This window comes from Epinephelus lanceolatus, chromosome 19, assembly GCF_041903045.1.
Source record: "Epinephelus lanceolatus isolate andai-2023 chromosome 19, ASM4190304v1, whole genome shotgun sequence".
NCBI lineage: Eukaryota > Metazoa > Chordata > Actinopteri > Perciformes > Serranidae > Epinephelus > Epinephelus lanceolatus.
The window spans coordinates 25,101,880-25,123,906 of record NC_135752.1 but is presented as its reverse complement, the minus strand read 5'-3'; the positions used below and the strand labels follow the sequence as shown (position 1 = coordinate 25,123,906).

General features: G+C 41.5%; 1 protein-coding gene across 1 annotated transcript in view; it reads left to right on the top strand.

The window, feature by feature from the left end:
- Window positions 1-6,117, top strand: part of LOC117269380 (matrix metalloproteinase-17-like) — a 114,197-nt gene extending 108,080 nt beyond the window's left edge. The window contains exon 10 of the mRNA XM_033646351.2: window positions 2,317-6,117. Within this exon, the coding sequence (XP_033502242.2) occupies window positions 2,317-2,642 (326 nt within the window). The 3' untranslated portion in view covers window positions 2,643-6,117. The remainder of the gene's footprint in view (window positions 1-2,316) is intronic.
- Window positions 6,118-22,027: the final 15,910 nt, after the last annotated feature.

The following is a 22,027-nucleotide window of genomic DNA, read 5'->3' as shown; positions in this document are numbered from 1 at the left end:
CAGTCCTCTCCAACGTGGGTGCTCAATCTTGCAGCTATCACCTGCAAAGTTATTGCTCACAGCATCCAAGTATATACAGGATACATCTGCCACTTTAAATTTGGTTCAGTCTCTAGTTCAATCATCACCATCCCACAAAACTTCCAACAGCAAACACAGAACAAAAGCTTGTGACAACACACGGTGAGTGGTAACGCTGACGTGTGCCAGCTTAGCTATTATTTTCATACGGCGAGAACGGAGCCCACCGTCTGCACAGCAAGCACACCAACTGCTTATCAGGTTGGTGATTTTAGTTTTACTGCTTTAGACTAGTCTTGTGTCAGTACACAGTGAGAGCTATTTTTATGTGAGAGCACTGTGCAGAGTTTTTAGTAAGGAGAGTGTCAGTGGAGGTTACACTGAAAAAAAGGAAAGAATCAAAACTAAATTTAAGGGATAGTTTTAATCTTTTGAAGTGGAGTTGTATGAAGTACTTAACATAGACAGCACAATCAGCAGCTCCTGTGTTCAGCAATGTTAAATAACTCTTTCTCTCAATGGAGTCTGGCTTTAAAGAGAGAGTGAAGTCTCAGAGCTGCTGTGAAACTGCGCCTACTTAGGGCAACAAAAAGTTTACCTTGGGTGCATCGGTACAATGGACAACCAAGAAAGGACAGCAGAGGAGATACCCACATACCAATGCAACTGAGCTGTGAAAAGGTTCACAGGCTGAGATCAATGCAGAAATAATGTCAATTTATTTAGAACATCCATGCACAAAAAGAAGGCTGCTCAAAGTGCAGATAATAAAAACAGGATGATAGCGGCAGCAAACGTTTCAGCTCTTGACTTTCATCAGTGCTACTGAAATGCGCTTCACAGATAGCTCATATAGGCTGCTTTCAGACCTGGAGTTGTCTTGCTTTGGTCCGAATCAGGGACTAATTTTGTTACAAAGTTGTATAACTGCCTAGAGTTGGTTCGTGTTCTCACAGCAGCATTTACAAGCAGACCAGATCAAATGTCTTGTGTGAGAAAGCTGCTCTTGATTGGTCAGAATTTCCATGTGGGAAAAATCCAGGAAGTAAACAAAACGTTGAAGAAGAGTACACTTGCAAGATAAATGTGACACTTTCTAATGTCACAATGGAGGGACAACTACGCAGGTTGATTTTAGCGCTGCTCATCGTGGACTATATTGCTGTCATTGTTCATTTTAGTCAAACCATACAGTTTGAAAACGAGGCGCGGCTCCAAATAGAAAACAATGTTTTGATGCATTGGATGTGCTGAATGTGCATATTAAGGCAGTACAGGAGGAGGTGCACATTAATAATCCTCCAGGACTGTAACATGCTCATGTTTAACCCAAACAATGTGTCATGTGACTGCAGTTGGTTCAGATCAAGGTCAGAACATGTTCTCACCACAAACAAACCGCACCAGAGTTCGTTTGTAACCGGATCGAAACCACCTCTTCAAGAAGGTCTTGGTCCGGTTGTTTTGGTGTGACCCCGAGTGCCATTACTGTGTTCAAACCTGCCCAAATAAACCGCACTTAGGGGGCAAACGAACTTGAGTTTGACTGAACCAAACCAAACAGGGCAGGCGTGAAAGCACCCTTAGACACAGACAGATTACCACCAGGTGTGATGAATCAGTCAGCTGGTACCATTAATTAGAAGAGAGTGATGAAACGGCCTCAGTTTCCCGTTGTAAAATGCTACCTGTCATCAATGTGACACTTGGATAAGAACCTTGTACAACCCACTTCAAAAGATCCGAACTATCCCTTTAACATACTGTTTTCTACAGAGTAAGAATGGGCATTGTTTTTAATGGTGATGTTGGTATGATGGCACATTCAGATAGTTTTTGAATTGAAAAAACATTATTAAAAATCATCCACGCTCGCTTGTTGAGTCGTCTGGACTCTCATCTCCAAAACTCACTTGTAGGTAAGCCCACCAGCAGGGCTGAGCTGATGTCGTATTGAATGAAATGATATGATTCTTCGTGAATAGAAGGCCGTACACATTCACTGATGTATCTTTTGTAATCCCACCCTGTTTCAAATTATTCCCATGCCATCTTGAACAGGTGTACCGTGGGGTATGTTAATAACAGTGTGAAAGTACTGAGTATAAACACTTTTCACCCTGGATCACTGATTCATGAAATTAAGGCCCATGATGTTTAGGTGTTCTGTGCTTGTTGTGTATTCTACATCAGAGCAAAGACAATGCTGTATCTTGTGTGGATACTAAAGCACGTAGTGTTGTATTTTATTCTGCTCTGATACAAACCCTCTGCTCTCTCTTTCTCTCTCTGAAGGCTCGTCCTATTTCTTCAAGGGGAAGGAGTACTGGCGAGTGCCTGGCAGTGACATGGAGGTGGAGGCAGGATACCCCCGCCTCATCGCTAAAGACTGGCTCCTGTGCACCGAGATGCAGTCGGACTCTCCGGACGCGGAGCCCAAAAGCACTGAGACGAGAGTCAACGTGCACCATCACCCAGACCATGCGGAGAACGGCTACGAGGTGTGCTCCTGCACTTCTGACACCGCCTCGCCTTTAGGTGTCCGCCTTTCCCCATCTCCCCTGTGGCTGCTGCCACCCCTCTGGACGCTCTCGCTCACCTTCCGCTCTGAACTGCTATGATGCCAAAGCATGGGACAAAGTTCCTGAGCTGATTGGTGGAGGGCCAGTGGACACTCAGTTGAAGCAAAAAACTGGAATTTTCTTATTATTATTATATCATTTGGTATCCTTTTTGCGCTAATTTTGCTGTTATTTATTTTACATGTCATTGGGTGGGCACTGCCAGCTGAAGTAGTCGTCCTTATAGGCATCAACCCACACATGCTTTACAAAGTTTTTTTTTTACTCAACAGTCAAATTGCCTCATTGCTACAAGAAAAATGTTAAAGGTTATAGAAGTGTATTCCATAGCAGTGATTATTTGTCTTCATGTGCAGCAGGTTTTCAGCTGCAGTGCCTCTCACACACACAAGTTGAGGGCATCCAGGGATGTAGGCAGGCGCAAAGGTGAACAGCGTGCCAACACACACATTGTTGCCTGTTTTATAAGACTACAGCAGATGCTTTATTACAGGGTCAGCTCACCAACATTAGCTCAAAATTACCAAAAAAAAACATATTGTCACACTTACCTCTCGTGGTATGTAGTAATGTATATGGTTTAATATGTTGGTAATAGTTTCTGTGTCCACCCTGATACAGTGGAGGTAAAGGGATTTTTTTGCTGTTCAAGACAGTGAAAAATTACATTTGTATTTCAGTCTTTCTCTGGATAATCCACAGAACTAATCAGGATTATTTACTCCCAGGCTGTCCCAGACTAAGAATTTTCCTAGTCCGACCAATAGTCGTCATTTAGGACCATTAGTCGACTAGTCACTCACAGGTTTACGATATTAATTTAATTATTAAATGATATATTTCAGGCGGGGCAACACAATGGTTTGAGTTGAAGGTGTGAGAAAGAATAGTATCAGTAACATTGTTAACACTGTGCTACATTACAGAGAAATACAAACCGTACTAATGAACCTTCATTAATATAGGCCTATATTTTATCTACAAGTGCACGTCACACACTGAGTGAGCCGCCTGTTAATGACGCTGTCGACAAAGCAGTAATGATTGTGCTAAGTGGCTAATGGGCATGTAGCTACTTCCATGTTTCAGATGATATGTCATGTTTGTAGTCGACCAATGAAGATGAGTTTACATATCACCTTGGGTTCGTCCTTCACCTTCTCAAAATGATCCCACACTTTGGATTTCCTGCCCGACATGTTATTAACTAGCCTGTGGAATAACTGCAGGTACCAGCCCTGGAAATTAGGAGCCGTACACATCGCGTCTTTAACACGAGGCACTGGGCACTACTCTTGTGCCTTTTTTGCAAAGCAACCTTTAGAAGCATCACATAGCCTATTTACCTGAAATCCTGAGTGCAGAGCTGATCTTCTTCAAGGAGCTGTTTATAAGTGTGTAGGCCTATTGTCCGTGGGACAGATGTAAAGCTCTGGGTAGCCCTGCACTAACATGATCAACTTTTCCGTATTTATCAGACTGAATATTTACAGAAGAAGGGAAAGATATCTGTCTGCTGTGACTGGTTTGTAACGTGACTCCTGTCTGACTCCTGAGCGTGGCCACTTCCTGTGTCTGTCCTTTCAAATTCCCACATGATCCAATCATACAGGTTTTGATTTATTTTGATAAGGGGCAGCTCGTAATAGAGTTTCACATTTGTTTTTTGTTTTTCTGCGACTAAGCGACCAATGAAATCTTGCCGACTCATAACCTTTCTGGTCGACTAACATTTGGTCAACTATTAGAGGGGCAGCCCTAATTATTATTTAGTTCTAAGTAAACAACCCACTTGCCAGGAAAATATTGGCATTGTACATTTCTGCAAACCACAGATACTTTACATTTATACGTTATTATGTAGCAGATTCGTTTATGTTCCTGTACATTTCAACAACGCTGTGGTTAATGTGTGGTTAACGTGTGGTTAGGTGTAGCCACAACAACTATGGTAAGGTGGTGCTATCCGGACTGGAATAGCAATGATGTCTCAGTAAACAAACAACTGCTTTTCGTGGCACTATCCCGACAGGAAACTCAGTGATGTTTTGGTAAAAATACAAGGGCTTTTCACGGCACCAACTCCAGTGGGGTGGATAAAAAAAACACCCTCTTTTAGTGAAAAAACTGCAGAGGGTCGCTAAAGCACAACTGGTCTTGTTTGTTGTGTAAGTGACACGCCATCTGCCATCCAACCTCCCTCTGTTACGCCCGTAACCATCTAAACCCCAAACATACTAACTACACCTATGCTGGGGGGGAAAAACCCAACAAAAATACATTTTCCAAATCAGAAACACTAGAAAAAATATACAAAATAAAATGGCAGCCCATCCCTACAGCTTCAAAGATAAGTTAAAAAATAATTAAAGTAACCTAGTGTAACAAATAGGCTATTGAATACCCCCAGTGTTTCTACAAATACGAAAATCTCACTAAGATGGCCCACAGGAGGCACAAACAGTCACTACCGAAAAACCAAATCTTCAGGTTTAACACAACACAATACCCAGACATTCAAAGGCCGAGAGGGAACGCTGCTGCTGTCAGTCGCCTGTCAACCAGCCTGTTGGGAAGCCGAGGGTTTTAAACAGCAGATGGTAGTTGGGGGAGCCAATCAGCTGAGACCAATCCCACACCTCCAGCCAATCAGCACACCACACCTGTAGTTAAGAGACAAAGATCCTCACACAAATGGAGCACTCACTCTTACTCTTAAACATGTGAAGGACACAGAGAAACCAGCCAGAGCTGTAACACCTCCACCAATCGATGACAGTCAGCTCATATACTACATCACTTTAATAATATGATATGTATGAAACATGCAAATGTAACATGTTTGTGGTTTTGCAGAAATATAAAGCGCCAACATTTTCTTCTGGCAGCTGGGCTGAATGAAAACAGTTAACAGAGTTTTCAGATTATCCAGAGTAACACTGACATTTGACTGTGAGGTTATAAAGGTAATTTTTCAATGCCGTGTGCACCACTAACACTCTCCATTCGCCAAACATTCAGTGTGCAAACTTCTTACTGTGAGAGCCGTAAGGATGGATGCATGAGTAGGCGGACAGACTCTGTCAGCACCAGTTTCCTTCCCTCAGCTGTACTCTGAAGTGAGGAACTGCTGCTCCTGTACGTATTCCCCAGGTTTCATCATTTCCACCTCTGGTTCTGAAGCATTCCCTGCTCTTGCTTTAGTTGTATCTTTTGTATCAGATTCAGATGAAATGATATTCCTGTTTATTTTGCATTGCTTTCATCAGGTCATAGAGTTTATAGAGCCTTTGTTGGCCTGTTGGACGATTTCCTTTATCACCCCTAGCTCCTTTGAAGAGTCACAACTCGGCCCCTGGATTTTCTTGCTGTAAAGATATATTTACCTATAGACTGATATATTTGAGTTGAAAGGTTCTGCAGTTATTGCATAACCAAGTGGACTGTGTATATTTTAAGCTGTGTTTTCTAATGTAAAATATTTTTGTAGAAAAATTAAAAAATCTGAATGACTTTACTCGGTAACTGTGGTCACATGAATTTGTATGGAGGACAGATTATTTTTGAGTACTCAGTGTCGCGGCTGTGTGGGTGTGAGTGTGTAATTATTTAGTGTCATTGAAAAGGAGCCCGGCCTTGAAGGCAGATGAAGGTAACATGACAGCTTGCAGACCCCAACTGGGAGCTGCTCTCCATCTCCCTGATGTTCTTAAGCATGTTTCCTCTTGTAATGGTCACTGCTGTTCGTCGGGAATGCAAACCACATCATGTCAATGACACCGCACGCTCACTCTGAGTGGCTTTATGAGCAGAATTCCTGGCAGGGGATTACACAGTATACCCATGTTTCTTAAGCAAAGAGAATCAAGGAGGTAATGTCACCTGGTTCAAAAATGTTCACCAGCTCAGATATTGTAAATTCACAGATCAAAGTTAACAAGATGTCAGGCCTGTTGAGTCATAGTAGACACATACACACCCATGTAAACACACAATAATACACATGGGTGTGGATTTGGTTTCAGAATAATACTTCACTGTGTGAAGTACATTATTAGTAACACACTAACCTTGCTTAAAATCATATTTAGTGACCCCATGTCACCTGCATCCTCACAGAAAACTAGGCCCTTGCAATAACACAATGAACACCACAAATTGTCTCCTTAGTTACGGTTATATCACACACTTAAAGGAGCACTGTGTAGGATTTAGTAGCCTCTAGAGGTGAGGTATGCAGTCTGCAACAAGCTGAAATTTCTCCCACGTGCCAAGCATGACCTCTTGCTTAGTATTCCTTCAGTGTTCATTTAGGAGGTTTTTACCACAAGTTGAAATACTGTATCTGCAAAGGTATCTTCCTCCCCGAAACAAACGGACTAGAAGCCTGTACTACGAAGCAGGATTTGGAGTTAGCGAGGTAACTTCAGGGTCAACTCTGGGTTTTCAGTACTACGAAGCTGGTTCTCTTTCTACCGAGATAAATCACCGTGGTAACTTATGCTGAACAGCTAATCTGCTCTGAAGCAGGTTAACTTCAGAGCATTGGATAACAGCCCCACCCCGATAACACCCCGACCTCTGACCAATCACATCACTGAAGAAAAAAGTATCCATGGACAACGGTCCTGAGTCTCAGATAAAAAGGACTAACCTATAGCCCCTTTTACACTGCCAGATTTTCGGCGAATGTCGGGCCATTTTGCTGGCCAGCTGCAAGCGTTTATACACACAGAGCCGGATTGGCGAGTTGATCCGAGGTGCCCAATTTTCCGCCTTGTAGGGTAGACATATTGGCGGAACCCTTTTAGTCTAAACAGACTGAGGCGGCCTTCCACAACGGGAGGGGCTGTTGAGGACTTGTGGGAGGAGCTGTTGATGACGCCACACGTGTGACCCAGTGGAGGTGGATAAACAGGAAACAGCTGATAGCAGGAATTAGCGAACAGCTAGTAGCAAGAGGGAAACAAACCTGACAGACACTGTAAAGATGAGCAACTGGGGAGACAAGGAATAGAGTGCTCCCCTTGCCCTCGCTAACGAAGAGGCCATTAACTGTCAGATGACGGGGACGGTGAAGAACAGGCCAACTTACGAGAGAATCGCCAAAGGACTGACCAGCCACGGCTTCACTCCCACGTCACTGTTTACACACGCCCCCCATTGCCCCGAAAAAGGCGCATTCTGTATGAACAAAAGTAGGTAGGCGACAATTTGCCGCACTTCCTGATATTGTTTTTATACTGCCAATGCTGAAAAAACACTGATTGGGCTTTCCTGCAAATTTGCACAATTCCTGTTTAAAAAGGGTTCTGTATTGTTAGAGGTCAGTGTTAATTTAAGGCTCTGTTTCCACTGGTTTTAAAACAGAGCCTCAAACAAACAGAGAGATTAACTGGCTCCTGTTATTATAAATGCCACATTTTGGTCAGACAGATCTCATCAGTTATTAACTAGGCTGCTTTTCCATTTTTTACTTTGGTAGCACAAACAGTCTGACATTACATTAAAGTGTTCATCATCCAACTAAATAAGAAAAAATACTCTATATACTAATGTCACTCATAGCCTAGTGATGCCTACTTGTAATTTGAGACTCGGCTGTATCTTTTCAGTATTCCTACATTTTCTGTTATAAGATTACAGAGTATCGCTTACATCCCACGCCACTGACACTTTACTGTTTCACTGTCCCAGACACTTTTGGTACCGTTTCATTTAATATAATATGAAGCAGCCTCCGTCACTCATGATTCTGGTGATGTTGCTTGTACTTAACAATCTTGCCTCTTTTACATGAACACACTTGTGGCTGGATAGGAAAACCCAGAGTAGACTGAACTAGCTGATAACCAGCTTTGTAGTACCGGTTATCCAGACGGCCAATGTTAGGGTTAGTCAAGCCAGATAACGAAAAGATATCCTGGATAAGTTGAACTGGCTTCATAGTGCAGGCAACTGGTGATTTCAACCAGTAAAAAAAAGGAATAAAGCAGTTTCACATTACAAATCAATGTTTTTCTGACAGTGTTTGACATACTGGAGACAGGCTGCTAATGTGTGCTCATCTTCTTTCTCTAGTAACTTAAGATCCAGACATTTAGGAGGTTTTTACCAGGAGCCGAATTATTCACAGAGGTCTCTTCGTCTCCAAGACAAACAGACTTGTTGATTTAAACTGGTAAAAGCACTACATAAAACAGTTTCACCTTAAAAATCTGTGTTTTTTCAACACTGTTTGGGTCATCACAGAGGGGCTGTTACTGGCCAACATGAAAACGGGAATGGCCCTATCTAGAGGTAGTCTTTGGTTTGTCCGTTTTGGGCTACTGTAGAAACATGGCAGACTTCATGGCTGATGACCCACCCCCTATGTAGCTATAAATGGCTCGTTCTAAGGTAACAAACACAACAAGTTATTTTCAAGTGACTATACACTAGAGAAAATATACTTAATATATTCTATCTCCGCCGATGCATATACCCTAAAATCCTACACACTGGACCTTTAACTAGCATCCTAATCATGCACAGGCACAAACACAGTATGTGCATGTCTATGCAGGTGCTTGTGTGGATGTTTGTTTCTGTATTATATCCAAAGGCTGCGGATGAACCCCCACTGAAATAATGCAGACCCAAAAAGTTCTCTCTGTTTTGAGGTAAAATGAAGTTTAAAAGTTTAAAAAGTCACTCAATCGCCATTTCTGCCAACAGCAGCAGTTTACCTTCCCTCCTCTTGACACGCTCGAGTGGTATTATTAATTAACTGGTTTGGCTCAGCAGCCACCAGGAGAGCACCTGCACCCCGAGGCAAATGCAGCAAGGATGGGTCACTTTCCAACTGTACGTCCTGTTCGGCAAGACACCAGTAACAGAACAATAGGAATTATTTCAGTAATATTGGAGTGTTAGCAAAAATAGAACGTTTTCATTTTGAAAAATATAATTTGACTGAATATGCTAAAATAGTGTCATCATTCATGGAGCTTCCTCTATAGCTGGCACATGGCACTCTCACTGCTTAAGTCTCCAGATGGGCCAGCCAGAACCAATCAATCACTCCGTAACTAAAATATTCACAAGTGGAGGAGCTGCTCGCAAAGCTGAGAAGTTGCGGTGGGATGGTTAACAGGGAGAGAGTGTACAGTAAGAGGAGAAACAAATGGACAGGAAGTGACAGATTAATAGACAGATACATGGGGTGAGACACAGACAAGCAGGCAAACTGCAAAATAGAAGAACTGGCAGCGGGAGAACAAAACTCCCCCCAACAAACACAGAAAAAGACAAACAGATGTAGAGATAGAAAAAAATGAAATGTCATCTCCAGAGAGACAGTGGCAAAGATAAAGAAGCAATTTAGCAGTAAGTACATAATCCACAGAGGAGATAGGAAGCAGTTCCCTCACAGTGGCTGTTCATACAGTCTGTTAAAGGACAATTCTGTTTATCTCAGCTCGGCCTTTTTTAATAGCTTCAACTATAATTTCTATTGGTTAAGATAACAATGTGCTCACCAAAGTAACTGCTCTGAGTGTGCAACTATAAAGTCCGACGAGATGATCAGAAGGCTCTGATCAAGCTGTTTAGCTAGATTATTTAAACCCTGTGTCTTCAGCAGGTCCAAAACCCCTTGAGGGTCCTCAGAGTTACTGCAAGGGGGCACCAAATTATTGTTTGATCATTTAAGTTTGTTTTTCTCAAAATTAAAATATATGTGAGAAATAATATGAATCCAGCACATAATTAGCAAAGATAAACTGGCCCATTTAATTTGCACAGCATTAGTCATGGGTTATTTTCTATTAACCTTTGTGCAATGACGTTAGCTTGCTGATGCTGAAACAGTGGTTTTCAAACATTTTGCGCCCAAAGCACACCAAAGGGCAGGCCAAAATCACAAGACAGTAAATCTACACTATGATGGGGAAGCGCTGATGAATTCAGTAGGGTGAGCAGCACAAGCAGAGCTCGGGAGTCCGCCATTGTTGTTGTGATGGTCGACTTTCTCGTGCATGCCTAGTGACTGGAAGCGTAATGCGCCTGTGCGAAAAGTCTCCGTTTTCAGAGGAACTGCATATTGTGAGTTTACATGACAATGGAGACGGTGCCATTCCAAAAAAATTGCACTCTGGAGTCCGTTTTCAAAACGTTGCGTTTTCAGGCACCCAAATGCCGCTGTCGTGTAAGCGGTAACTACCGTTTTCAGTTGAAATCGTTGTTGTATAAATGGGATCTGAAAATAAGACAAAATAAGACAGGTTGCATTCATGATATTGTCTACTGACAGTTTTTTCTCTTTTCTTTCGGTGGTAGGTCGTCTTCACTGGTGCTTTGTTGTAATTTGCTCCGTACAATAAAATGATCCATTGTCCCACTCACAGCTTTCTACTTTTAAATGTTATCATCCCTCACACTGGCTGCCAATCAGGGGTTTTGACGTGTCACACGAATATAAGTCCCACGCACGAACGGCAACAAATTGGTTCCTCAAGAAGTTTTTTTTTTTTTTTTAAATTAAATTACATTTTTTAGCTAGAGTTTGCCTCCTGATTAGTAAATGGCTGTGCACAACATACTGATACAGTCAATTAAAAATTAATTCATAACTTTTTGTATAGGTCCAGTTGAATATTGCAATAGTAATGTGTGGTTATCACAAAATCCCATGGCACTCCTGGACTGGCATCAGAGAACCACTGCGCTAAATCATTGTGCAACACTTAGGCCTATCCATAACGGGGAGGTGTGAGTTAGTTAACATGTACATACTATTGAAACATATTTTCCAGTTAGCTATGTTATCATTCTTTAATTCCCCTCTGGATTAATAAACTATATAAATGGTAATTGGACCTGCATTTGTATAGCGCCTTTTTAGTCATCCGACCACTCAAAGTGCTTTTTACACTACGAGTCACACTCACACACTGGTGGCAGAGGCTACCGTACAAGGTGCCACCTGCTACTCAGTGTTTAAAGGGGAACTAATGTTTTTTTCAACCTGGGCCCTATTTTCCAATCTACTTTTGTCTAAATGAGTGATACGATGTTCAATATTTGACATTTCTCCAGTATGAAGCTAGGGCTGACCTGCCTGCAGCCCGTGAGCGCGTGCTATATTTTAAATAATAGGGCACTCAGACAGCGCCAAACAACGTCAAAATACGTCCACTAAAAGTGCATTTTTTCCACACAGATAGGCTCGGATTGTTAGTATAATTATCCGACAACATAACGGAAAGGAGAAATGAACATCTGTGTTTACCTTTAGCTGGATTCAGACATGTTCCTCTGCCTGTTGCTGCTCCCTCTCTCTCCTCGTCCGCTCTTCAGTTTCAATGAGCTCTGTACTCCGTGTACGTCCGTGTACTCCATGTTCAAATAAATACGAGCGGTCATCAAATTACTCATCCAGATCCAGTTGGTCAAAATCGGCTAAAAATTCAGCCATGACTACTCCAAACAGAGTAACTCCTCTCGTTTGTAAGGTCACTTCAGTGGTAACTTCCTGCAACTCAAATCTCACGAGCCAGACTTTCACTCTGATTGAGTGTTTTGACTTGCCACAACAAACATGTCCGCATTTTTACCCGATTTTGACCAGCTGGATCTGGATGAGCCATTTGAATTTGATGACCGATCTGTGTGGAAAAAAATGCACTTTTAGTGGACGTATTTTGACGTTGTTTGATGTTGTCTGAGTGCCCAATTATTTAATATAACACGCTCATGGGCTGCAGGCAGGTCAGCCCGAGCTTCGTACTGGAGAAACGTCAAATATTGAACATCCTATCACTCATTTCAACAAAAATAGATCGGAAAATAGGGCCCAAAAAAACATTAGTTCCCCTTTAACACACTCACACACCAATGGAACAGGCACCGGTAGCAATTTGGAGTTCAGTATCATGCTCAAGGATTGTTCACAATGTAGGTTGGAGGAGCCGGGGATCAAACCGCCAATCTTCCAATTGGTGGACAACCCTTCTACCTCTGATTCATCTATCTATCTATCTATCTATCTATCTATCTATCTATCTACCTGTGTGGGCTACAATGGATTGTCTTGTAACTTTTAAAGCAAGGGACTCTGGCACACCATCCTTCTCAGAAACCACTGGCGAAGGTGTAGCGAGTAAAGGCTAATGCACCCAGCCACGCCACATCTGCTGCTGACTTAGCAGCTGCAGGCAAGAACAAATGAGAAAAGACCAAAAAATATTCAGAGAATTATCTCAAGTGCAACTCAGTTTTATACAATACATGTTGTAGGGGGTCTCTGTTCCATTTCTCTTTGAGCTCTTGTAATAATCTCTCTTTGTGCAGGAGAACTGTGTGCATGGATAACTATGGCAAATCAGAAAGTCAAAGTTGAAGTAGGAAGTCTGTAAACTGTGTAAATGTAAATGTTTACGGCTTTAAGTCTGAGTAATGCTTTTACTGTTAGCCTTTGTTTTCTCTTCCAGATCCAAATTTGATCATCAGGCTGCTCGTGTTTTTCTCCATCTCTGGCTTCTTTTTTGTGATGCTGTCACGTTCTCACATCTCACCAGACATGATGAGTATTACCGATATCAATCATTTTCAAATTTGTGAAATTAAGACCTAAGATGAACTAAGTAGAGATCAGCTTTGAAGTAGCAATTTCTAAATAAAACCTAGCAGAGAGCAGTGTGTCAGACCCAAAGGTCCCTGTTCAGATAGATGCCAGTTGTCAGACCTATGACAAGATGCTACTATCAGAGAAGGGCAAAGCAAAATCAATCAACTGTGTGTGTGTGTGTGTGTGTGTGTGTGTGTGTGTGTGTGAGGGAGAGAGAGCTTGCCTTAGACCGGCGAGGTTAATGCTCTGCAGTGATATGAATTCTGAACCATGCTCTCTATCAGACACACTCACACTCTCTTTGTGCTGCTGGTAGCTTGGCTAACCCCACACAGACACATGCATATGATTATTTCTGTGTGTGTGTGTGTGTGTGTGTGTGTGTGTGTGTGTAAGCTTTTGGCTTTCAGGATAGCCCTCCATAGACCAAGAAGGTGGTGGTCATGGGGGAGAGGAGCAGCTGTTGTTGTGGCTGTCCATTTTGCATTTTGCCTGTCCTCACGCACACATCAAAGAGCTCAGAGCAGGACCCCTGAAGCTGGCACAGGTGCAGAATACACAACACGGACCCTAAACACCTGACAAGGAACAGCGCTGGAGCTGCGGGAGTTGCCAATAGGATGCCAGAGTAGCTGCTTTTGGACCACAGTGAAAATCGACAAAATACATAAACCGGCAGCAGTCCAATTGTAGAAAAATATAGTAAGTTGTAAAGCATGATAAAACCTCTTTGGACTTCACATAGATACGGCACAAATTGGTCTGAATGCACATGGAATACTCATGAGATATGAATCCCACTATCTAACACCCTCTGCAAGCATGACTAACCCCAGTCAGATATGAGTGGGTTCAGTCATGGTACAAATATGTAAATTTATTTAAATATGTGACCAGGCATGGATCCTTTTCTCTAATCAGAAATGACACCTTAAGGCCTTTGCACCAATTAGCAGTGGCCGGGCAGAGCCAATCGATCAGTCTGAGGTGAGCCACACTGAAGCTGAAATACACACCTCCGGAGCAAATCTCACAGTGAGTTGTGGGATACTGTGAGAGGATGTAGTAGGATGTAAACTGTGAGATGCACCACCTGATGTGGTGGCAAAAGGCTTGATGCTGATTTCTAAACATGTAGCTGAATTTTCAGCGGCTATATTCTTCATGACTTATTCAGGGAATGTAAAAGAAAGAAAGACATTTCAGTTGCTCACAGTAGGAAGGCTTTGGGTTTGTTTTGGTCCTTTGTATCTGGGTGTTTTTGTGTGAGTTTCCTTCAGGTGCTGCTCTTTCTTCCCTCAGTCCAAACACATGCAGGTGTTTGTGATCAGTTAAATTACAGACTCTAAATTGCCTTTGGCAAGCAGCCATCATGTCATGATGAGTAAAGAAAAAGTACGGCTTAGCTTTTATAGTAATTATTAGCTCATTCTGACAAAGAAACATGCACGCTAACAGGTTTGAATCTACCCTTAAAGGTCCAGTGTGTAGGATTTCGGGGGGTTTAAGAGCATCTCGCAGTGAGGACTGCACCCAGCTGAAACTTCTCTTGGCAAGAATTCTTTCGGTATTAATTGTTCAGGAGGTTTTTACCAGGAGCCTAATTATCCACAGAGTTCTCCTCCTCTCCAAAACAAACAGACCAGGTGATTTAAACAGATAAAAATATTGAATAAAGCAGTTTCACATTACAAATCAGTATTTTTCCAAAGATGTTTGGCATATTGGAGATGGGCTGCTGACCCAGCACTTGCTAATATGTGCTCACCTTTTTTTCTGTATTAACTTAAGATCCAGAGGTTCAGGATGTGAATAAAGCGCTCTCACTATTAGTGCTGAAGAACTGAAGTGAAGAAGCCTCTTAGATGAGAGGTGAAATGTCTTCAAGAAACTCAGGTAAGTTCACTTGCCCATGGTATAGCACTTAGAATTACCATGACCTGGATGACTGCAAATCTTTACTAACAAAGAGCATGACTTTAGTTGTTCTTTTATCTCAGACATGTATAAGGATGTTACATACCTTGACATATTTCGGCAGAAACTTCTGCCTTCCTCAGAAGTGTCACTTGGTGGTGGATGTGACGCATCTTTATCAGCTAATCTGTCAGCCGATATTAGGGAGGCGTGACCGTCCAGTACCGGTATTTGTGGATCAATCTGGATCAGGGAGGCTATTGAAATAAGGAAGCAGGGCCCAGGGACGATGAACAGGGACAAGGGGGTATACATGCTCTCCCACACCTGGAGCAACGTCCTGGAGAGGCAGCAGACAGACACTGGACTGGACACAATCAGACTAATATCGGCTGATTGACAGATCAGCTGATAAGGACGTGTCACAACCACCACCAAGTGACACTTCTGAGGAAGGCGTAAGTTTCCACCGAAACATGTCAAAGTATGTAAAATCCTAACATGTCTGAGATAAAAGAACAACTAAAGTCATTATCAGAAACTACAGACATAATGAACACCATTGAAATAACTAAGAGCAGTTTAAAATTACGAATCAATGTTTCCCCTACCGTGTTTGGCACATCACAGACGGCCAGCTTGTTCAGCACCTGCAAATGTCTGCTCACCTATTTTCTCTGACAGCATGTGTGCTCACCTTATTTCTGATCCAGACATTCAGGAGGTTTTTACCAGAAGCCGAATTATCTGCAGAAGTCTGTTCCTCTCTAAAACAAATGGACCCAATGATTTAAAGAAGTAAAAACACAGAATACGGCAGGTTCACATTTTAAAAAAACTCTTGTCGTGGAGGGACTGCTAGTGCCAATACAAAAATGCAAATGGCCCTATCTACAGCCAGTGTTTGGTTTGTCCATTCTGAGCTACTGTAGAAACATGGCAGTGACCATGGTGATCTCCATGGACTAGAACTCGCTCCCTAAAAAATATAATTGGCTCACTCTGAAGTAACGAAACACACCACAACAATTCTTATTTTCAAATGATTAGTTATCATGTTCCATTTCTGCTGATATATCTTCCTAAATCCCACACTGGACCTTCATGTTTTACAAAAAAACATTAAATAACTTTTGGAATCTCTAGAGCCCCAGTAACAATCTCTGTATTTGTTTTGATTCATGTTTAAAATGGTGACTATATGTACATAGATGCAGTTTTGTTGTTTGTACACAGGGTGGCGCACTAGAGCAGGAAAACTCAGGTAATTTAGGCAAGGTGCGGGTGATGAGCAGCAGGTGTGTGACGAGGGAAGTAAACAGTTTTGACTGTGTTAAATGTGGCAGCATGAAGAGCTTGTAGCGTGTTGAAACTGAAATTGATGAGTGGAAACTTACCTGTGATGAACGTTTTCGCGTCCGAACTAGTTCTTCCTGTTTGCCCCTCAGAGGCCTTAAATGTAAAGTTTTTTTATTGTAAGACTCTACAAACATTAAATAATTTTGGAACCTTTTATGATAGAAACAAGCTTTAAATTGTGTCTGAACCATGAGATTCCCAGTTTTTCGAGGCTATTTGAATAGTGCCTTTATGACGAATAGAACCAATTCATGGTGCAAAGTAGGGAAGGGGCCATTGTCCACATATATCCCATATTTATTTTATAAGATCACTGTATTGTGGCTAAAGTGGTCGCATAGAAAGATAGCCTCTAGTTTTCTTTGCTTCTGGCTTAGATGATGAGACGGCCCCATCTACCTCACTACCCTCCACACCCCTCACTATATCAGCTTGCGTCCATACCACCAAAATCAATTATTGTCACACTGTCTACTAAAAAGCCACCAAGGATGATATCCAATAAATTGCTATAACTCATTAGGGAAAAGGTGTATTTGCACCAAACTTCACATTGAGCTCCAAAACACCCAAATACAACTTTTCACATTGACAAAACAAAAATCTCCTGGTTTACTATGGAGTTATTCAACAAAACATGTTTTTTTCAGTACACAATTCTCTTATTTAATGTCAAATATGGTATAGCCACGCAAAAGTAATGCATGATGGTGACTTCACATAGCACCAGAAAGTAAGGGTGGATTCATCTGAATCACAAGTCACATAACACTTGTTACAGACTTGAAGAATAAGATCAGAATTGGCAAAAATATAAAACTTTGTCCAGGTGTTTCTTTGTCTATGGAGGCTGTAGATGATTCATTTAACTCTTAAAATCACTGAAACTATGCAGAAAGGTCAAACCCTGAAAACTGTACAGTACATATCTCTGCATGCACTATGTGTTGGGCTCTTCTGCCCTCTGTTGGTGATAAAATATAACACACCAGCAGGATGAGACAGTCTGTGAGGTCAGATCAAGCATGATCCTATTAATCTATTTTTAAAAGAGGAAATGCAGTGTGCTTTACTTTATTTCATCAATAATGCCCAACACTGAAAACATGCATTGTAAGAATTGCCTCAACTCAACCCTGTCCAATGACTGATTAGTGATTTATCCGCTTAGAGCCCCTTTACATAAAGGCATACCATCAGTATACTGTTAGTATTCTGCTTTGGTCGTTGTCCACGATGTTTCCCAATCAATTTCTGAGTCATATCCCACATGTATGATTATGTCCTAGACCAAGACATACTCATCACTTGGGTTCAGGTGGGTTGAAGCCCTTTCAGTGTTTTTCAATGTTGGCAGCACACGTATCAGCAGGGGTCTGAGCCCTGGTCTCCTCAGGCGTCCTGTTAAATATGTCTGCGGGCTTCTGTTCACTGAGCCCAAAGTCTGTCCCCCTGGCTCCTCCGTAGACCCTCTGTCAGTTTTCTCTTAGGTCTACAGCCACTTGAGTTTCTGACCTGTGTTTTAAGTTTTATCATTGATGAATATGCTCTACTTTAGAACTCTAAACTCTGTATCTACTCTTATCCTTTATACTTTGTCGGCCTCCTCCCTTTATTATTGTCATTTTCCCAAATGAAGACATGTCTTTTCAGGCTCCCACCTCCAGTCTCAGTAGATTTGTTCTTATCTCGCTCACTCTCTCGAGGGCTTCAACCTCATCATTCATCCCTGTCTCCTCTGCCTTCACTTCCTCTCATCCTCCTCTTTGTCTCGCCTTTTTTCCTCTCTTCCTCCCCTAATTTTTCAGTTTAATCATTTCATTAGCTTCTCTCTTTCCCCTCTTTTCATCAATTTCTTTTCAATTTCCTTTAATTTGTCACGCTTTTCACGCTAAAAGTCAAAGAGTCGTTCACTTTAAAGAAAATCTTTGAGTTTTGAGATGTCCTTGATTAGACCTTTGCAGCACTTACAGTATATTTCCTTACTGTTAAATTGGCCATGTGTTGGTGTGGATTTTAGGAGCTTTTTAAAGTACAAGAGCTACAATAGCTTACAGTTTAATTTAATGTATCACATCATTACAAGGGATTTTCTCAAAGTGTTATATTGAGCTGAATATTGCATAATTGTCCATGAACTTTAGCCTCAAGTCAGTCTCAGTAAACCCAGACATCATATTTTACCACAAAATTTAAAATTAGTAGTCTCATTTTGCAATCTTTATGCTTTTCTAGGTTATCAGTGTGTAGATAATCATTGCTGCATCAAATTTCATTCATCGTTCATTCATCGACAAAACACCTCTCTGCACTCAAACATATAAAATAATAGTTCCTCATAGAAAATGAATAAATGTAAATATGTCTTTATCGTTTGCAGCAAATTGAGTGCTACTTTAGCAATCTCATTACCTACATCCTAGTAATATTTTTGCTCCAGTAAAATAGCATTATGGGCTGTTGAAGCCCCCTCAGAAGGAGTACTTATTATATTAGGTGCAGAAAAGCTCATTTTCCCAACTGCATGTGTCAGCGTGCTCAGCAGACCGGGGAATTATGGTCTGCAAAAAGCACTGCCTCTCCTGCAGGCGTTTTAAAAATCCCTCTACAATTAGTTTGGATATGTTTATATTGTTTAAGATTAAGTGTGTATTGGATGAAAAGGTTTTTCAATTTTTGTGTATCATGGTATTAGTTTTAGTATATTATTTTTAGTGATCTCATTTATCATGGGTGCATGGGTGTGCGTGTGCTGTATAAACATGTATTTACTAGTCCATACCCATTGGTAGCTTTGTCACCTTCTACCTATGCCAATCCTCAATGCCTATGTGCAGTTTCACAGATTGACCACGTCAGTGAGTAGAAAAACGTGGGACAGACAGAATGACTGACTGACAGTTTCCGTGATTATATACAGCATACCATACCATGACTTAGTCATACCAAAAATTAGAAAGAAAAAAACAACATTGGGCCACAGGGGGAGCCACAGCGATCGGTCGCATTTCAGCCATTTTTAAGCATTTTTCTGTTGTTATAGAGCCACCCAGTTGCCAATTAGAGTTAAATTTCTCCAGTCACCTTGAGGCGTCCTGTTCTACATATCTACCAAGTTTAGTAAAAATTGATATGGTGGTTAGGCCTAGATAAGAAATTAGCTCTCTAGCGCCCCCATTTTGTTTGATGGGGTCAATAATGGAGGAGTCCCCTCAGATTATGTGTGGTCATATGCCTACAAAGCTGCGTGGTGATTGGTGAAACCCTTGAGATGTTATACACCTTTATGTGATGAGCCACGCCCTCCACAATATTCATTGCCTTATAGGAGCTCAGTTTTAGTAAGTTTTCCAACTTTTGCCAAGAGGGTACTTTAGATATTGGTCCCTAGATTATGTTCACTGAGTTTCATGCAGATCGGTCAAACTTCCTAGGAAGAGATCAATTTTAAGTGTTTTTCAAAAAATTCAAAATGCCGGAAAATCTTTATCACCGGATGTTATGGGTTCTTGAGGCAAATTTGTTCCTCATGAGGAGAGGCATCTCTGTGCAAAGTGTCATGTCTCTACGACATACGGGGCATGAAATATGTCCATTCAAAGTTTGCAATTTCAATCGGTTGCTATAGCGCCCCCCTTTGGCCAATTGATGTAATATTGCTTCATTCGCATCCTCCCATGACCCTCTACCACTGTGCCAAATTTCACATGGATTGACCAAGTCAGTGAGGAGAAAAATGTGGAACAGACACACACACACACAGACAGAATTTCTGTCATTATATAGTAAGATTACTCATACATATCTGTCTATGTATAAATATCCATCACAAACTCAATGCATTAACCTGTATTTTCATATGGAATATCAGAAAACTGCACCACTGGTTTTACATACATCCATTTTTCTACTTATCTGCATTTGATTCCTATCACCTCTTGTCTTTTTACTGTGCTGCTGTAACACTAAATGCCACATCTCCCTCCTAATGTTTGATTTTATCTTTTCAGTACATTTTAACGGACATCTGTTGAGGCTTAAAGCTGAATATCTGAATTATGGGGACATATTGTACAAGACAAGACAACAACACAAGGCGTATCTACACTGGAGACAATTATTGTGAGTAAATGGATCATCAATGCACAGCAATTTGAGTTTTTAACAGAGATCCAGTAGGTGGCAGTGTTGGCAAATAAGAGCTTTAGTGAAACTTCATGGTGGATTCTTCACATTTATTCTTAGCAGTGCAGCTGTGTCACAATGATGAAGATTAATGTACCATAGAAATGTGTTAATATGTTTCAAAGCTACAGTAAAAGCTGGTGTACCTTAGACTTTATACTGTACCTTTCTCAGAAAGCCGTTCACTGAGGCATTGGGGCAACTTTGCTTTGCAGCTTCACAGCCCTCTCTTGATCTTTGCACGCTTCAGCGTTCAGTTTTCTATCTTAGGCTGACACCGCAGTGCTGTTAGTATGATGCTGCTGGAGGAGGCTGTCCCCTAGATTTGATATAACTTGCTCGGGGAGTACCTCCAATTGTTCATCCCGCCCACTCTGCCGCTTACCATCCCATTTCATTCGAAGCTGTGAACACATCACAGAGCCACGTCTCTGAGCCACCGCCACCGGGGTCATGCACTGCATCTACCAGCTGCATCTTCGACTAACTTTTTCGAAACTGTTGAAACCACAACATTTCCTGTGCCATGAGTTATTTTTACTGCAGCAGAAGTGATGCATTACAGAAGCAACCCACATAACAAATCTAATGCAGGAGAAATGCTGCTGACAGCTAACCCATATCTGATATCTTGTAATCTGCAGTTAACTGTTGGATTAATGGGAACTCACTGGATAAAACTGTTGAAATTAATGAGCTAAAATCCAACGCAAAACGTTGATAGTACTTCATTTGCATTCCCATTACAGCACTGCCCAATCATGCTGAAATACCATTAGCAGAAGCAGATGTTAGTGATATCTTTCTCTACACGAACTTGACTTTGTAGCATAGCTGCAGAGGTGACACATGCCGCAGGCGGGAACAGACTAAATTCCATCTTCAAGCCTCAAGTTGATTTAAGCAGAGGAGAAATGTTTCAACATGCCTGCAGTCGGAGCGGAAAGGCCTCACTTACTAAGTGTGCTGTAAAATCAGGAGAGGTGGATCAGGTGAAAAATATGACGTGTACATCCTGAGATACAACTTTCCCAATATACCCTCCAAACATCTGCTTGAGTTTTCTGGTCATTTTGGTGACTGAGAGGAGTTTTTAAATCCAGTTTGTTTTAGTTTCTCTTGACACAGAGGCACTACAGAGCCGTAAATGGCAAAAGCAAGTCATAGCTGGTCTGTATCTCTGAGCATCTTGACTTCTACAAAGGATGATGAAGCACTGAGGTCAAACATATGTCAGTGTCTGACCTCATGTTTCCTGGTAAGTTTAATTTTGTTCCACCACTTGCTGTATTCATGTTTCAAAGAATTTGATTTGATGAACTCCTTAGTTTTTAAGATATTATACATTGTTATT